This window comes from Varanus komodoensis, unplaced genomic scaffold (genome assembly GCF_004798865.1).
Source record: "Varanus komodoensis strain SLA01 unplaced genomic scaffold, ASM479886v1 scaffold59_1, whole genome shotgun sequence".
NCBI lineage: Eukaryota > Metazoa > Chordata > Lepidosauria > Squamata > Varanidae > Varanus > Varanus komodoensis.
Window position 1 is genome coordinate 2,457,261 of NW_025336221.1, and position 17,432 is coordinate 2,474,692.

General features: G+C 43.4%; 1 protein-coding gene across 1 annotated transcript in view; it reads left to right on the plus strand.

Moving 5' to 3' along the window:
* The window catches only part of ARSG (arylsulfatase G), a 109,080-nt gene that overhangs the window by 9,275 nt on the left and 82,373 nt on the right, over positions 1–17,432 (plus strand). The window contains exons 4-5 of the mRNA XM_044449510.1: positions 1,099–1,210; positions 3,002–3,139. Of these exons, the coding sequence (XP_044305445.1) occupies positions 1,099–1,210; positions 3,002–3,139 (250 nt within the window). The remainder of the gene's footprint in view (positions 1–1,098; positions 1,211–3,001; positions 3,140–17,432) is intronic.

Below are 17,432 nucleotides of genomic sequence, written 5' to 3' on the forward strand. Positions count from 1 at the left end.
GGGTTCTTTTTTAAAAACATTAAATAATCTGTTGTGAATCCTCACTGCATCATTGATTCATTAGATGGCTTTGGGTTTTTCTAGATCTAGTAGATTTTGAAAATCCCATGTGTTGGGTCTTTGTAAGAACACTAGAGAGGAGTAGGCTAAACAGTATCTTTAACCTGTATTTCGCTTTCTAGCAAGGGAGTGAATGCAATGAAGCTGCACTCAAATGCTGCTCAGGGGCTCTTACTTCTCCCATATGACCCCTGAGATTTGGAGATTTGCCTATCTGGATTGAGTCATCAGTGCTTGAGCTTAGGCAATTATTCTGCTCAGTAGAAACACTGTTGTTGTGGCCTGAATTGATAAAATCAGTAATATTTATAATTTAAGACAGGAGTACACAAGCCTCTGTCATATGCTACCATTGACTACTCCCAGTGCAGGCTGGAAGACCAGTGGCACCCCTCCCACTTTCTCCCTGAATGCATCCAATGCATTTGTCAACTTCTTCCCTGCCCATTAACCTTGTCCAGGAAGGGAAACTTTATCTTCAATCAATTGTTGATCAGAGATGAAAGCTTTTTCTATGCCAAGGACTGAAAAAGGCAGTCTGTTTCAAGGTGCTGCTGATCAGAGATAAGAACTTTTCCCTCTTGGGCAGAGAGGACAACACCTGTGGAGGAAGCTGCTGAGTGATCCAGCAGGCCTGTTTCTGAGGCTTTTTCTGCATAGGCTTGTTCTTTTCACTCTTGAGTAGATATGCAGAGACATGTCCTGCTTATCTGTGGGTGTACATGCTGCTCATTCTGACTTCTGAGAACACTACGCACAATGCACAACGGCACAACGCTTCGCTTCGTACTGGTTGTGTTGAATGACTGTGTTCTGTTTTCGTACAACAGAAAAGATCCATATTGAAGAAGCTGAATGCTCTGCTAGTGATGCACAGTATATGCATGTGGGTACATGCATGGGTTGTCTCTGGCCCCCAACAGACACTGGTCATGACCCACAGGCCTGGAAAGGTTGCACTACTCTGTTGTAAAAGAATTTTTAATAAAAGAATAATGAGTTTCTCTGTATATCCTAATACTGTTATTTTAATTCTAGGTTTTGATTACTACTTTGGGATACCCTATAGCCATGATATGGGCTGCACCGACACACCAGGCTATGACCTCCCTCCCTGCCCTGCTTGCCCCCACGGTCCCACAGCAAGAAGGTATGGCTTCTCTGGTGATGATGCATGCTAGTTTCCTGGATTGACGTCTTCTAGTCTGAAGCTCAGTGGGGTCTTTGTCACTTGCATCTCCCTCTTTCCTGTCATAAGGGCCAGTTTGGTCCACTGGATAATGGATTGAATGTTTTGGGAGCCCTGACCTGTATCATGGACTCATTGTTTCCAAACTAAGGTCATGTGTAGACTCCAAGGAGTGCGCTTGGCACTATTGTCTTTTCTTCCCTTCAGTTTAGAAAGTGGCTCTTCGGTTGCATCACTTCTACATAGACAGAGTTCTTGTTTCCCCTCTCCCCATCACTGAAAAGATATGCAGAAGCTCTTTGCAGCAATGTGGTGTCAGGGCTACTCCATCTGAAAGGAGTCATGGGAATGGTGCTGGGGAAATGACTGTGTCCCAGGCTGCTTTCCAGTGGTGCTTTTAGTGTAAAAAGTTAGTGCCTTATTCAAGAATTTATATAGAGTCCGATGTCTTTCATGTTAGCCCTGCTGTTCTTTTTCCTACCTCTTCTTTTTGCCTCCTTCCCCCGCTAAAAAAAAAAAAAAATCAATTGTAAGAAAGACAAACTAGCTAGTATTGACTGGTAGTGCTAGGATTTTGTTAAGTCTGTTCTGTTTGTGTTTTGTGGATTATTTTGTTCTGTTCTGATCACTGATGAATTCTGGGGTTTTTTTAGATGTGCACAAACTTAATTCCTGCTTGCAAATTCCATTTGTTCTAATGTGCATTAGTGCAAGTGCTCATTTGCACAAATCCACCCAAAAGTTTAAAATGTCCAGAACTCTGCACAATCTGGAAAAAGCTGGTCCATTGCAGAATTTGCAGGGCTGATTCATAGAATCTGAAACTTGTTTGAATCAGTGGAGGATTTCACCCCCACCCCTACCCCCAGTGATGTCAAAGCAGCTTATCTAGTTCTTTCCTTTTCCTATCAGAAAGGGATATTTTTCTTTTCATTCATAAGAACATAAAAACTGCATTTGGCCAAGGAACTGTCTCATTCAGTGCTGTGTGTTTATCAGCGGAAATCAGATTCTGCTGGGAAATGGATGGCTAGGTAATTCTAGTGATAACTATTCCTGTTGTCTATTCTCAACATAGGGGTAGCAGAGGTAGAAATGGGGTACCTGCAACAAAAGAGTAGGTTGTTCCTGTTCAGTTGGCTAGCCAGCCATCTCCTCTTTCAGCCTATTCCATGCCATTTCTTCTGTGCACTAGTTTTCTCTCTTTTCCCCCAAACAGACTAGTAGCCTTGTGTGGCTACTAAATGTGTCTTTACCTCTGTCCACTACTGTCCTCAAGGGTTTCTCCAAAATCAAAATCAGTTCCTCTTCCCTTTCCTATATGATATTGTGTCCAAATAAGGCCATTTAGCCTCCATATTTAATAGCTGTTGAATGATCCGTCCTTCATAAATTAATGTCATCTTTTTACAGCTTTCCTAGGCAGTGACCATCATATCCTGTTTGTGAACGCTATATGTCAAATATTTGCTATGTGAGCAAATACTTTGTTTTGCTTGTCGTGGATCATCTGCCATTCAACTTTTTTGAATTCTAGTATTTTCTCCCCTCCCTCTTTGTGTGTGTGTGTGTGTGTGAGAGAGAGAGAGAGAGACTGATTTCTTTTTGTTCACTGATTCCACAAAGTTTATAATTTTATAAACCTCATTCTTGTATAGATGGCTGTTCTTTAAATGTACCATTGAAAGAAAATGGTTAATACATGTTTTTAAAGTAGATTCTGTTTAAAGGATGTTTTGTGTTTTCCTCTAGTAACTACCAGAAAGACTGCTATCCGGATATTGCACTTCCTCTTTTTGAAAATCTTGCAATCATTGAGCAGCCTGTGAACCTAACCAGCCTAGCTGCAAAGTATACTGAGAAAGCATTGAAGTTTATCCATGAGGCAAGGTGAGGACATTTAATGAGTTAGTGACTTCATTCAGTTGTCACGTTAAATGATGGCTTAGCATTACACAGAAGAGCCTGGATCAACCTTAAGTCTGTGAATCTATTGCTTCTTTTCTCTGGTGTGGCCATAAAGAAGAGATAGGAGTTCCCTTTTGCTATTGTTATTCACGGCTAATTAAATTGATTTTCAGTGTTCAATACACTAGCAACAGCAAACCTCTCCTGCCTCCTATCAGAATGTGATAAGAAGAGCTGTGTGATGGTTAATCAGCTGCTGCCTGTAGGAATCCTAGAAGTGAGAGAGGAGTTGTTCCCCAGTGGCTGGGGCATAGAGGTGCAGTGGCCATTGACTAACAACTCATGATAACCTTATCCTCCATGATTTGTCTGAATTCCTATTAAAGACAACCAAACTGGTGGCCATCAATAACTCTTGGGGTAATGAATCCTGTAGTTTAACTGAGCTCTGTGTAAGGAAGCACATCCTGCCCCCTCCATGTGAGGAAGCGCTTCCTGACCTCCATTCCTTACGGTAAACCATTGCTACTGTCACTGCTTTTATCACCAACATAAAGACGTCATGCAGGACACGACCACACAGAGTGCAGATGAACTGGTGGCTGCGCTCACCTCAAAGGTCCATGACTGTGGAACAGGATGAATTTCTCACAGAATGGCACATGAGCTCGGTGCAGGTGCATCAATATCTTGGCCATGTGCCTCCAGGAAGCAGCAACATCTACCACTGTCACACAAGGCATTTACATGAAGGCAGACTGCTTGCTCCAGGACATGCCCTTGAGGAAGGATGCACAGGAAATTTGTACAGGAAACAAGCATGACAGTGCCTTCCTGTCTCTGGATTCCTTCCAGCTGTGATCCAGAAATGCTGCATCAGGTTTCACGGCGAGGAGGAATACTGACTGTGCAGCTGGTATGTTGACACAATGACAAAGGACAGTTTGGTGAGCATCCCATTTGTCAACAGACAGCTATCTGGTAACCTCTTGGGCAAGATCCAGGTGGAGACCAAGGACAAAAATAAGACCATACCAAACATCCAAAGGAACGATGGATGGAGGGATGGATGGATTCATTCATTCATTCATTCATAAAACAATTTCAGTAAATAATAAAACAAAACAAAACAATCACAAAACAAACAGAGCAAACAAACTTTAAAACTATTAAAGTTTAAAATACTGTGTAAATAAAAAGGTTTTGGCCTGGCACTGAAAAGAGTATAAGCTTGGCGCCAGGTGTACCCCTCTGGGGAATACATTCCAGAGTCTGGGCGCCACAGCAGAGAATTCTCTACTCCAAGTTGATGACCTTTTTACCTCTCTTAGAGAGGGTTCCCAGAGTAGGGCTTCTCCCATAGATCTTAAGGGGCGTGAGGGCATATAAGGAAGGAGACGTTCCTTCAGGTATCCTGGTCCCAAGCTGTTCAGGGCTTTATAGGTCAAAACCAGCACCTTGAATTGGGCCCGGACTTCAACTGGAAGCCAGTGGAACTGGTAGAGGACCGGCGTTATGTAAGAGTAACAGCCGGTTCCTGTCAGCAGCCTGGCAACTCTATTCTGTACCAGTTGCAGTATTCGGACTGTTTTTAAGGGCAGCCCCATGTAAAGCGCGTTGCAGTAATCCAAGCGGGAAGTTACCAGAGCATGTATCACTGTTGCTAGGGAGTGCTCATCCAGGTAAGGACAGCTGATGGATCAGTCAAAGTTGTAGGAAAGCACTCCTTGCCACCGCCGCCACCTGGAACTCCAGTGACAGCTCTGGGTCAAGGAGTACTCCCAAGCTGTGGACCCTGTCCTTTAGAGGGAGTGCTACTCCATCCAGAACTGGGTCAAAATCACCTACCTGGAGACCTGCACCGCCCACCAACAGGACTTCTGTTTTATCTGGATTGAGGCTCAGTTTATTGACCCTCATCCAGCCCATTACCTCGGCCAGGCATTGGTTCAGTACAGCCACGGCCTCACCTGGAGCAGGTGTAAATGAGAGGTAGAGCTGGGTGTCATCAGCATACTGATGACTCTGCAGCCCAAACCTCCTGATGACTTCTCCCAGCGGTTTCATGTAGATGTTAAATAGCATGGGGGACAAAATAGAGCCCTGCAGAACTCGATGGCAAAGTTGTCATGGTGCAGAGCTATAGTCCCTCAGCACCATCATCTGGAATTGGCTGGCCAGATAGGAGTGGAACCACTGCCACGCAGTGCCTCCTACTCCCAAGTCAGCCAGCCGATCCAGAAGGATACCGTGGTCGATGGTATCGAAAGCTGCTGAGAGGTCCAGGAGAACCAACAAGAACGCATTCCCCCTGTCCCTCTCCCTGTGATCTGGACTCCACAGTTGATACTGTTCCAGTACGGGAAGTATATGGGATCGCGGTGAATCTGAGTGATTTTTCCTTAAAGTGCTGGGCAAAGTCGTCACAGCGGGCTGCCGAAGGTGCGACCATGTCATTTTCCTGGCCAGCATGTGTTAGACCTCACACTATTCGAAAAAGCTCCGCCGGGGGATTTTCCAGCTGATGCGGAGTGCCTGCCAACAACACAAGGGCCCTTTGAGCCTTCAAGTCTTCTTTTAATTCAGTTATGTTCCCAGGGAAAGCAGGCCCAGATGAAAGTAGGATCCCAGTCCTAAGCAAGGAACACAGGGCAATCCCATCAGGGAAAAAAGCCCAGCATGTCTGTTCAGTTTGTCTTGTGGTGGGAGTCGCATGACTTCTCTGGCACTTGGAAGCAACAAGTGGCTGCTCACTCCAGAAGGTGCCCAGAGATTGGTTCTTCTGGACATACCACCTATGGGATATCACCAAGTACCTGAAAAGTCTATCACCAGTACATATCTACTCCAGATACGGACCATCAGAAGGTTCTGGAGAAGGGAAGAGCATGAGGTTCTGCCCTTCACAATCCTGAAGTAAAATGGGAGTCTAGTTGAACATTTTTGCTACTTCAGAAAGCAAAGTGTCTTGTTTAAAATCTTAAGATTCACACAGGAGAATGGGGAAAAGGGACTTCTCTTCTGTAAGGTTCTGACCCTGAAGACCATCTTCCTAGTAGACTTCCACAGGGAGGATATCTGAGGGTATCCTCTCAAAAGAAAAAATTCAACAACTGCCAAATCAACCTGTTTTCCTCTGCCTCCAGGAGTGCTGTACTCCAGAGGGTGCTTTCATCCTAGCAAGGAGACCAATTTGAGGTGTTAGGGTTTTACCCCATGCAGTGCCTGCTGACTGCATTCCAGTTCATTGTGGTGTATTTGAATTCATCTAAATTACATAGTTTTATATCAAACAGAGTGTTCATGTGGAGGAGTCTTCTTTTCTACCTGCAGATATACTCAGGTAATTTGGAAAATGTCCACCCAAGTGCTCTCTATCACTTCATATTTTAGTACAAGTGTGAGCAGTTTGTAGTCTACAACACCCATCAACCATACTCAGCTATGGATGATTGGAGCTGCAGGTCAACAAATCGGGAGGTGCACAAGTCCCACCCCCCCCCCATTTCTAGTTGAAGGAGGGGGAGATAGAGGAATAGATTTCTCCACTGATGTAGTTTTGTATTTTAACACACTTAACTGACAGCATCATGGGGTTGGGATATATGTTCAGTAATTAATGTGGGGGAGGTTAAGGGCAAGACAGAGTATATATGACTTAAACTCACTTTTAGGCTGTGTGGTGACCAAAATCATAAAGCGTAATCCTTGCCTTCGGTAAGAGTTTGGGCAGACATTACATGGTGGAGCTGCAGAATCACTAATCCATGGTTTTCACACGTCACAGAGGTCATGCAGTGAATAGTTGAACCATCAGCAGGGCAGAAAGGCCATTGCTGAGCACAAAAACATGTCCTTTATTTGTGAGTTTCTACTATCCTGTTTTAGCTACTAGTTATACCTCTAGACTTAAGCACTTCAGATTGAAATCTGTTAACTGTCGGTTGTTTCAAGAGGGTGAAGAACCAGTTCTGGAATGTATAAACAGTTTCTTCTATATTAACATGCTCTATAAAGCGCACTAGCTCTAAGGTGACTGTTTGTGAAGAGTGATAAGTGACATGAGTAGTACAGGACGTCCTCTGTTGCCTGTGGTCATGTTTCTATGTACTTGGTAAATAGCGTGAGCAAAGTGGTGTTGATCAGTTCCATACACATACTAGTAGGATCAGTTCAACAGGTTTGGGCACTTCACTTGTCTTGTTAGTTTGTAAAAATCTCATAGTGAGGTTGCATAAGTTTATCTAAATTATGCAGGTTTATATGGAACAGAGGGTTCATGCCGAAGCCTCTTCCATTCTTCCTGCAAATGTGCTCATGCAATTTGCAAAGATCTGCAGAAGACACATGACATTTGAATTGTCGTATGAAGCAAAACACAAGCAAATAGCAGACTGCGTTATTCGTGTAACATTACATTTATGCCCTGCCTTGTCTCATTTGCAAGAAACCCAAGGGGGCTACAAGTTTCTCCTTTTCTCCTATTTATCCTCTCAACAATAATCCTGTGAGGTGGGTCAGACCAACCCAGTGAGTTTCATGGCTGAAAAGAGACTAGAACTAGAATTTCCCCAGTCCAGCATTCTAACCATTTCATCCTTCTGGCCCTCTGTATGTGCAAGGCTGTGCTAGTACTAGTCTGGACCAAGGCATTTCCATATGTATTTGAAGCACCTGGACAGGTGCCTATGATCATTTATATTTTACTTAGTATTACATTGGTATTACATGACATGCCTACATGCATGTCATGGTAGGCGTGTCATGAGCAGAGCCAGCTGGAGCCGGGGGTCAGACTAGATGGCCTGGGAGATCCCTTCTGACTCACTCTGTTTCTGTGTTTCTATATATCTTTCCTTTTTTGCTCTTGCAAAAAACCCAACCCATGGCCCTCCTTATTCCCATTTCTCCTGGCAACAACCCTGTTATGTAGGTTAGGCTGACAATCAGTAACTGGTTCAAAATTGCCTAGTGAGCTTCCCACCTGATTGGGGATTAGAAACCAGATCTTCTGGGTCCCAGTCCAGCACTCTAACCAGTATACCGCACTGGTTCTCTACTACTCTGACCCCTCAATGTTAAGTGACTTTGAAATCTCAAGTGTTCTGGGTGATTTTTTGTTGCTCTTTTGCACCCAGATGAGATCATGGTACACAGTAATAGGTATTGGTTAATGAAAAAGCGTTCCTTAACTAATTGTAGGAATTCTCTTTAATAGTTATCAGAACTGAATTCATCTGGTTAATCTCTTCCACAAGTCAGTGAAGTTAATCCAGATGAAAGCAATTCATCTGGGCATGTTGTTACCTTCAAGCAGTTTAATCATTTAATATTTCCTTTCATTCTCCCCTGTTCTGTTCTTAGTTCCTTAACTAACCCTGAGTCCCATGAGCCCTTTTTAATGTTGATGACTACCTCATGATAGCAAGGTTCATGTTTTGGAGAAGAATGGGCATGCAGATCAAGGGCAGGAGGAGGTGAAGGAGGCTGTCCTGAGTGCCCCAATCTGGAGTTATTGATTAAATGTTCAAACATCATTGTGCTTCCTTCCTCCCTTTCAGTAGTTCTGTGTGTCGTTCCTTTCAGTGTGAATATGAGAGGCAACCGAGTTACATTCCTGAATAGAACTAAAATGAACCCCATTAAGTCCTTATTCTGTTCACCCAGATGAACTCACAGAAAGCGAGAAGATGCTGTAAGGATTAAAGCTGGAAGAATTAGTATGAGCTGCTCTGAAATGGTGTTTCCCGCAGCAGTTCTTGCATACATCTCTGGAATCTCAAAATACTTGGCAATGACACTCTGGGCAATAAACCTTGTATATGTTTATGTTTGTCCTTGCTGGTTATAACCAGATTTCTGATTTAAGTCAGCTAATTTCCTTCAATGGACTCTGGAGCCAGCCTTCATTCTGAAAAAGGGAGAGGAGAAAACTCTAATCGCCTAATGTATTAAAAATGCTACCTGCCTGTAATAGTAGCATTTAGTTTTTAATAGTGTCTGCTGTTCAGTGTCTCCTCTAGTGTTGGGCCAAAAGGATTGATTCTGTTATATTGGCGGACTTCAGCGTAAGGGGCCCTTTATCTCTTGTGGGGGCAGTGACCAAATGGCTTGATTAGGGCTTCAGTGGATAAATGACCCAGGCAGGAGTTGGGAGAGAGGCCCTTCATGCCATGGGAGCTGCTTAATCTGCCTGTGTAGGAGAGCCAGCTTTGGTTTTATGATTCTTCAAACTCTAGCTATTGTAGTCATGTTTCCTGTTTTCCCTTCATTTTTCCAGTTGATGTGATTGTAGAAGAGTCTTCATTCAGTTATATCCAGTGTTAGTCCTGCTTAGCATAGACCAGTTGAAAGGAATGGGACTTAACATTTACCTGCTGTTTATTTGGTTGTTGGTTATAATAAATCACATTTCCTAAGTCCAAAGAGAAATTGCATTAGCTTTTTTTTTAAAAAAATGTGCAGTTTACCACATTTGCTTCAATAGTGATGTTAGGATTGTTGTTGAACTTCAGCCTTTGTGGGAGTATGTCCTCAAGCAAATTCTATAGCTCTTTGCTGCCTGCCTGCTTCTCTAGTTCATGAAATATAAGAGGAAAGAAGGAAGTGCTGGAAGTGACTATTATATACTTAGTGTAGGAAAGTGAAGGAAATTCAAGCCAAATGACAGTTTGAAAATGGCCAGCATTGCATTTTTATTTGTCATGCATGTGGTGATACTTGGAAGAACTTACATGGTGGGAGTGAGGGGATGATTATTAAGATATATTCCATAAAAGGTGCTGTGTGTTGTCTTGGTAACTGTGAGATAACTGTGTGTTTGTTTGTTTTTAAAGTCCATGCGCATATGCATGCACAAATAACGTAAACACATTATTTTACACTTGCTGTAATCCTGTTCCTCCTCATTAGTTGTCATCCCACCCTTTCCCCTTTGGAGGGCCCTGAGGAAGAGCAGGCCTTGTTTGAAGAGATAAATATAGCTGTAAACAAGAAAACAGGACATGCTCTCTGGTTATTTAAAAATAAGCTTGCCTGGGTGATAATCATCTCCCCACTTTTTTATAACTTGGTTCTTCTTGACAGGATGCCTCCTTTCTTATTAACATTCAACTGTGTGGAAATGCTAAAACCACCTAGAATTTACAGAATGATCCTTTTCTATTGCTTACTGTCCATGTTATCCTGCTGACTTCTCTTGTAATGTAGAACTGGCCTCCCCAAGCTAGTGGTCCCCATGTTTTGGATTTCAGTTCTCATGAGCCTCAGTCAGCATAGCCAATGATCAGGAAAGCTGAGAGTTATAGTCCAATCTGGAGAACACCGAGTTGTGAAGATTACCTCTTGTGTGTGTAAAATTCAGCTGTAGAATATGTAGCAGATTCTGTTCTCTTCTCCTTGTTTTTTGCTTGCTTCTTGAAAAAACGGTTCTCCACAAATCATGCATTGCTTTTTTGGAAGCAGAGAAAAGCCAACTGAAGAATCTTTATAATCAGAAAACCAAAACTGAGGGAAATGCACAAGCCACATTTACTTGATTGATAATGTTTTGGTCTTTTCTTCAACTGGAAAGGTTCTCTTGAATTTTCCATACTTTCCAAGTCTTCTGTTTACTTGGCAACTTGTTGGACTGACTTAGAAGAAGCAAATGGCATTCAGTATATATCATTGTCCCTGTTTTTGGCTGGGGTCAGCTCCAGGGTGTGCTTGTATACTGGAAAAATGATAAAATTAATAGCAGAATGGAAGCGTGAATCTCTCCCTCTCCCCATAACTTCTAATGAGACTGAATATGCCGTTTTCCCCCACCCCCCAAAGGTTCTCTCCTTAGAATACTTAATAATTTCTGAACATTTAAGGTGATACTCTCGGTGTAAGCCTACTTTCCTGCCATTTAAAATAATTGCTTCTTGTCCATTGTACATGGATACAGAAAACAGTTCACCTCTCACATTCCAATACATTTTATGGAATTTGGAAGCAGACTGTTTGAACGTAATTTAGCATTCAAACAGATTGGTATTCCATGTAAAATGTTCTCTTCCTTGTAAGTTTCTCTTTGTAGGCAAAATTAGGCACATTCCTATCCCCTGATTTGTGCCAGTCTTTAAAAAAGCAGTGGTGGTGGTCTCATTTTCACAAAAATATAAACAAGTTGAAAAATGGTATTATTTCTTTCCTGATTTTGATCCAGTTTGCTTGTCTTCCAGCCTTTTATATCTTTTCCCAGTTCAGTCTCTGTGGGGGAAAAAAAGGAGAGAAAGAAGGAATTATATCTTCCTAGTTGTCATGCAGTGGTCCAGGGGATAAGGATGAAGTAGTGGGTGGCTAACCTCCAAATAGGTCAAGAGAGCCTTGTCACATTGCTTGGTGTTTCATGCTGTTACCTCTTTTAGCAGTGGTTATCCCTCTCCTGTCCCTACAGTCTGATCAAAGATATCTCTTAAATTTTCTCTGTTGGTCTTAGAGCATTACTAGCAGAATTACAGCAAGCAATGGAGATTAATATCTTCAAGATGTGAGAGCAAGACATTTAAGAGTTCCAGTGTGTGGCACATTATTTTGAGTCATTACACTGGGGACACTTCTCTCTAATACATTCAAGTGATCCAAGGTGCATGGTAAAAAAGGGTAGTAGAAGGGACATGGGGAATTACAGACCTGTTAGCCTTACGTCCCTTGTAGGAAAAACAATGGAAAGGCTCATAATAGAGAGAGATCTAATGATGCTAGATAGGGAAGGGAGACTGACAGCCACACAACACGGCTTCCACAAAAACAGCTCCTGCCAGACAAACCTTGTGGAATTCTATGACAAGGTTTCGAGGTGGCTAGATGGAGGGGATGCAGTGGATGTGGTATACCTGGATTTCAGCAAGGCCTTTGACAAAGTGCCCCATGATATCCTGGTTGAGAAACTGAGGAGTTTAGGGATACACCAAAGCACTGTCCAGTGGATTAGGGCATGGTTGACTGACCGAAAGCAGAAGGTAACCATTAACGGGGAATCATCAGAATGGTGGCCAGTAACAAGCGGGGTCCCCCAGGGCTCTGTCCTGGGTCCGATCCTGTTTAATCTTTTCATAAATGAGATGGAAGAAGGGGTGAACAGTCTGCTGATCAAATTCGCAGACAACACTAAAACTGGAGCAGTGGCCACAACTGAGGAGCAGGTACTCCAGATCCAAAAGGATCCGGACAGACTATGGAAGTGGGCAGGAGACAACAGGATGGCATTCAATGTGGATAAGTGCAAGGTCTTGCACTTGGGCCATAGAAATAGGTGTCATAAGTACAGGTTAGGTGACAAGTGGCTGGAGAGCAGCACTTGTGAAAGGGACCTCGGGGTGCTGGTTGACTGCAGGCTGAACATGAATCAGCAGTGTGATGCGGTGGTCAAGAGGGCGAACGCCACCCTTGGTTTCATAGCCAGAAGTGTGGCTTCTAGATCAAGAGAGGTATTACTACCACTCTATACGACTCTGGTGTGCCCACAACTGGAGTATTCTGTTCAGCTTTGGGCCCCTCGTTACAGGAAGGATATAGCCAGGTTAGAGTCAGTGTAGCGTAGGCCACAAGGTTGGTGGCCGGTTTGCAGGGGACGGGGTATGAGGCGAGACTGAGGGAACTGGGTCTCTTCAGCCTGGAGAAGAGGAGACTCAGAGGGGATCTGTTGGCGACATACAGGTATGTGAGGGGATGTCACATGGAGATGGGTAGAGGCCTGTTCTCCCCTGCAGGGGAAGGCAGGACACGCTCCAATGGAGCAAAGCTCAGGGAGCCAAGGTTCCATTTGGATGCCAGGAAGCACTTCCTGACAGTCAGGACCCCGAGGGTGTGGAATGGGCTTCCACGAGAGGTCGTTGAGGCCCCATCGGTGCGGGTGTTCAAAGAGAGGCTGGACATGCACATGGTGGGCATGTCGTGAGCTGAGCCGGCTGGTGCCGGAGGTCAGACTAGATGGCCCAGGAGACCCCTTCTGACTCACTCTGTTTCTATGTTTCTATGTAACAGAAAGTAAGAATGTGCCACAGATTACAATGCTGTAATTTCTCCTCATGAAAAAACAGAAGCAAACATAAATATAGTGAAGGGTTTGGAGCTCAGAGGCAGAGCACTGCATGTCCAAGGCACTTGGCTCTGTCTAAGGGAACTGGGCTGGGAATGTGCCTGCTTTCATGGCCCTTCAGAGTAAGCTGCCGCCTGTCCAAGTGACAAGTCTAGGCCAAGTGGTCAGGAGTTCCTCTTGTAGAATGCAACTTCATATGTTTATATGGACTTCTGTCCCTTCCTGCAGCAAAGCCTTCTTCCATTGGTTGTGCCCAGGAGGAATATTGTGATACCTAGCACTGGGTGAAAGAGGGCGTGATTGTCATGATAATATTTATTATTATTATTATTATTATTATTACATTTCTATGCCGCCCCTTGCCGAAGCCTCGGGGCGGCTTACAACACAAATTTACTGTTTTAGTTCGTTTTAGTAATCTGAAAAGAACCTTAGTTGTAAAGTCTTCTTAAGCTTGTTGTAAGAACTAAAATGTAATGTTGGGTGGGTGGGTAATATGTGAAGTAGCTCAAGGAAATGCAGGAATGGGTCAAGGGCCTTTGGCAGGGAGATTGCAAAGGAACTCTGATGATGTTCAGGCTCCATCCAGTTTAACCTATTGCAAAAGAGACAAACAGGAGTGGTGCTCAGAGAAATTGTGTCTGCATAATCACTTCAGGGAAATTAAAGCTAATGAGATTAAGAGCTAATTGTGGGAGAGGAAATGGTTCCTTTCAGCTCTCTTTGAGGGTGGATACTGGAGTTGTGGCCTCAAACCTCTGAGGTGGCACTTAGCAACAAGGGAGAAGAAGTAAACAAAAAATCCTAGGATGTATCAACAGAAAAATCTGATTCTCTGCTCATAACAGGAAAGGATGCTACCACTGCCAGGGACTTCTCCCACTGCAGATGCTAGGATCAAGCACAGTTGTTGAGCTGACGGGAATCAGCTTTAGAGTAAGCTTGCTGGCCACATGGCGTCCCAGATAGGTTTTGTAAGAACAGGAGCCAACACCTCCTTTGACTTCCACTGCACTCTGACCCTTCAGAAATATATGCTGCAATTATGGGTGAGCTTGCTGTTTAAATACGCAGTGTGTTTGGAGAAGGGCAGTTAGATGAGAGATCAGAGTAAGGAAAAAAGTATGGTCACAGCTGTTTGGGGCTTGGGGAATACCGAATTCTGATACTTCTTTGCTCACTTCAGCGGCTTGGATTTTGGCACTGTACTCCAGTTTCCATTCCCAAAATGCAAAATGGGAGTGGAGAAATGGGGCTATTATATATTGTTGAGAACATTTTTTTTAAAGTACACTTACAAGTTGGCCTAGGGTTAATGTAAGATTTATATCATGATATGAGAAGAATGTGCACTCTGTTGTACAGTGGTTCATATCTATGGTTCTACTGCCTTGTGGATTTTGGTTAATGTGCCACAGAACCAAAGTTTGTTTGTTTGTTTGTTTGTTTAAAACATTTCTATGCCGCCCTCATCGCAACAAAGCCTCGGTGTGGCTCACAACAAAAACAAAAAAAATCATACAAAAATTTATACACTAAAAATATTAAACCCGGTGCATCTCGGCTTAATTTTTTAAAAAAATCCTACATAATAAATTAACACTTAAAATAAGTTTTAAATAAAAAGGTCTTAGCCTGGCGCCGAAAAACAAATAACGACGGCGCCAGGCAGACCTCTCTGGGGAGCGCATTCCATAGATGGGGCGCCACTGCAGAGAAAGCCCTCCTCCGGGTACTCACCCTCCTAATATCATTCACGGAGGGTTCCCGGACAAGGGCCTCTGTTGCTGATCTCAAGGGGCGGGCGGGCATATATGGACAGTGCTGAACCCATCACAGTATATTTACAGCTAATATTACCAGAGGCCAGTACTGTGGGGGTATGGTTGGTGATTCTTCCAGAAGAGGATTTTCTTAGGAGTGATTTATAAATTCACATCTGGTATGGATGAGTGGATGAAACTAGTCTTCTCACCCTACATGCACTGAATGAAGCTACTATTTAGTGAATCTTGACTTGGACCTTTTGTTTCCTTTTCTTTGCATTTATTTCATCATAGTTTTATCACTTACTGTTTGTGTATGATATAACTGATGTTTTCATTCTGTGATACAGATCTTAATTTTCTATACAAAACCTCTTTGTTTTTGCCTGTTTAATAGAATGCATTTATATTTGCTTACTGTGTAAGGGTGGGTTTGTATATGAATACATCCTTTTCCATGATACATGGTTGTCATTTCAATATCATAGAAGTATTTAGAGAAAGTTACACATAATCAGACCTTAAAGTGTGTAATTCTGTTCTCTTAAAGAATTTTTCTGTCCTACTGTCTTACTCCCTTCACAGTTAATATTCATTTTTAGGGTTTTATTCCTCTTAATCATTTTTCTCCTAGATCCATCTGGTTACATTCCAGTGGAACTCAGTAGAATCCAGTCTGTGATTTACTTTCTGACAGTTTGCTTTGGTCAGAGGTTTAATTACCTTGCACATCCTGCTAGGAATAGTTACTGTTTTATCCTCCCTTTGCAAAGATTATGCAGTGCTGTGCTAGATAAGATAATGGTAGATAAGGCATCTTGCAGCAAAATCTGGTTTAACCACGAATTACCATTTCTTTACTAAGAATATCAATGTTGCTGGACAACATTCCTCCTGGCCTTCCTGTCCTCCACCATCCCCCCCATTGTTCCCAGCATTAGGCTCCTCTCCATGGAGTCCTTCCTTCTCATTAGGTGGTCAAAGTATTTGAGTTTCATCTTCAGTATCTGGCCTTCCAAAGAGCAGCCAGGGTTGATCTCCTCTAGGACTGACCGGTTTGATTGCCTTGCTGTCCAAGGGACTCCCAGGAGTCTCCTCCAGCACCACAATTCAAAGGCCTCAATCCTTTGGCGCTCAGCCTTCCTTACGGTCCAACTTTCACAGCCATACATTGCAACTGGGAAAACCATAGCCTTGACTATATGCACTTTTGTTGGCAGGGTGATGTCTCTGCTTTTTAGTATGCTGTCTAGATTTACCATAGCTCTCCTCCCAAGGATCAAGCGTCTTTTAATTTCTTGGCTGCAGTCCCCGTCTGCGGTGATCTTGGAGTCCAAGAAAATAAAGTATGTCACTACTTCCATTTCTTCCCCATCTATTTGCCAGGAAGTGAGAGGACTGGATGCCATGATCTTAGTTTTCTTAATGTTGAGTTTCAAGCCAATTTTTTGCACTCTTTCACCTGCATCAAGAGGCTCTTTAGTTCCTCTTCACTTTCTGCCATTAAAGTGGTATCATCTGCATATCTGAGGTTGTTGATATTTCTCCCAGCAATCTTAATTCCAACTGGTGATTCATCTAGCCCCGCCTTTCTCATGATGTGCTCTGCATATAAGTTAAATAGGCAGGGCGCCAGTATACAGCCTTGCAGAACTTCTTTCTCAATTTGGAACCAATCAGTGGCTCCATGTCCAGTTCTCACTGTTGCTTCTTGACCCGCATACAGGTTTCTCAAGAGACAAATAAGATGGTCTGGTACTCCCATCTCTTTAAGAACTTGCCACAAGAAGATCAATAGTGGCTGACAATTTTTCCTAAAAGATCTAGCTCATCTTTCCTTTCATTGTGCAGATACCAGGAAGTATGAGATACACTCCAGGCATATTAGCTTACTTGGGACAATGGTTTGCCCAGGCGGGTACCCTGCATGAACTGTCTGTGGGTCCCAGAACATTTTTCAGATTCCTTTGCAACTGTTGGGAGTGAGAAGGATGGCTACTTTGGGCATTCATTCTCATGGCACTGCTGGCTGCCATCCAGAAGATTCAGAATCAGAATGTGAAGCAGATCAAAGGGGAACTGAGGGGGAGGAGGCATGTGGCAGGCAAAGATACTGAGAGGAAGGAGGAGAATGTGTTTATCTCAAGGACAGATTATTTGACAGGGCAGATCATTGCTGGGAATATTCAAGAGGTGCAGCTGGTGGGAGTGAGGGCTTCTCAGACCAGGTGCCCTGGCTCTTGATGCCTCGATGAGATGCAGGAGAGGGAGATGTCAGAGTTAAATGATGGACACACAGAAAGGACGTATGCTCGCTTTCAGAAAGTCCTTCCCGAAGAGGATGGGGCCCAGGCATGTTTGTAAGGAGAGTTCCTGGTGGTGATTACTAGATTTGTGCATGCTCAGAGATTCATTTTGGGTGATGTGTACTTGGAAGCAA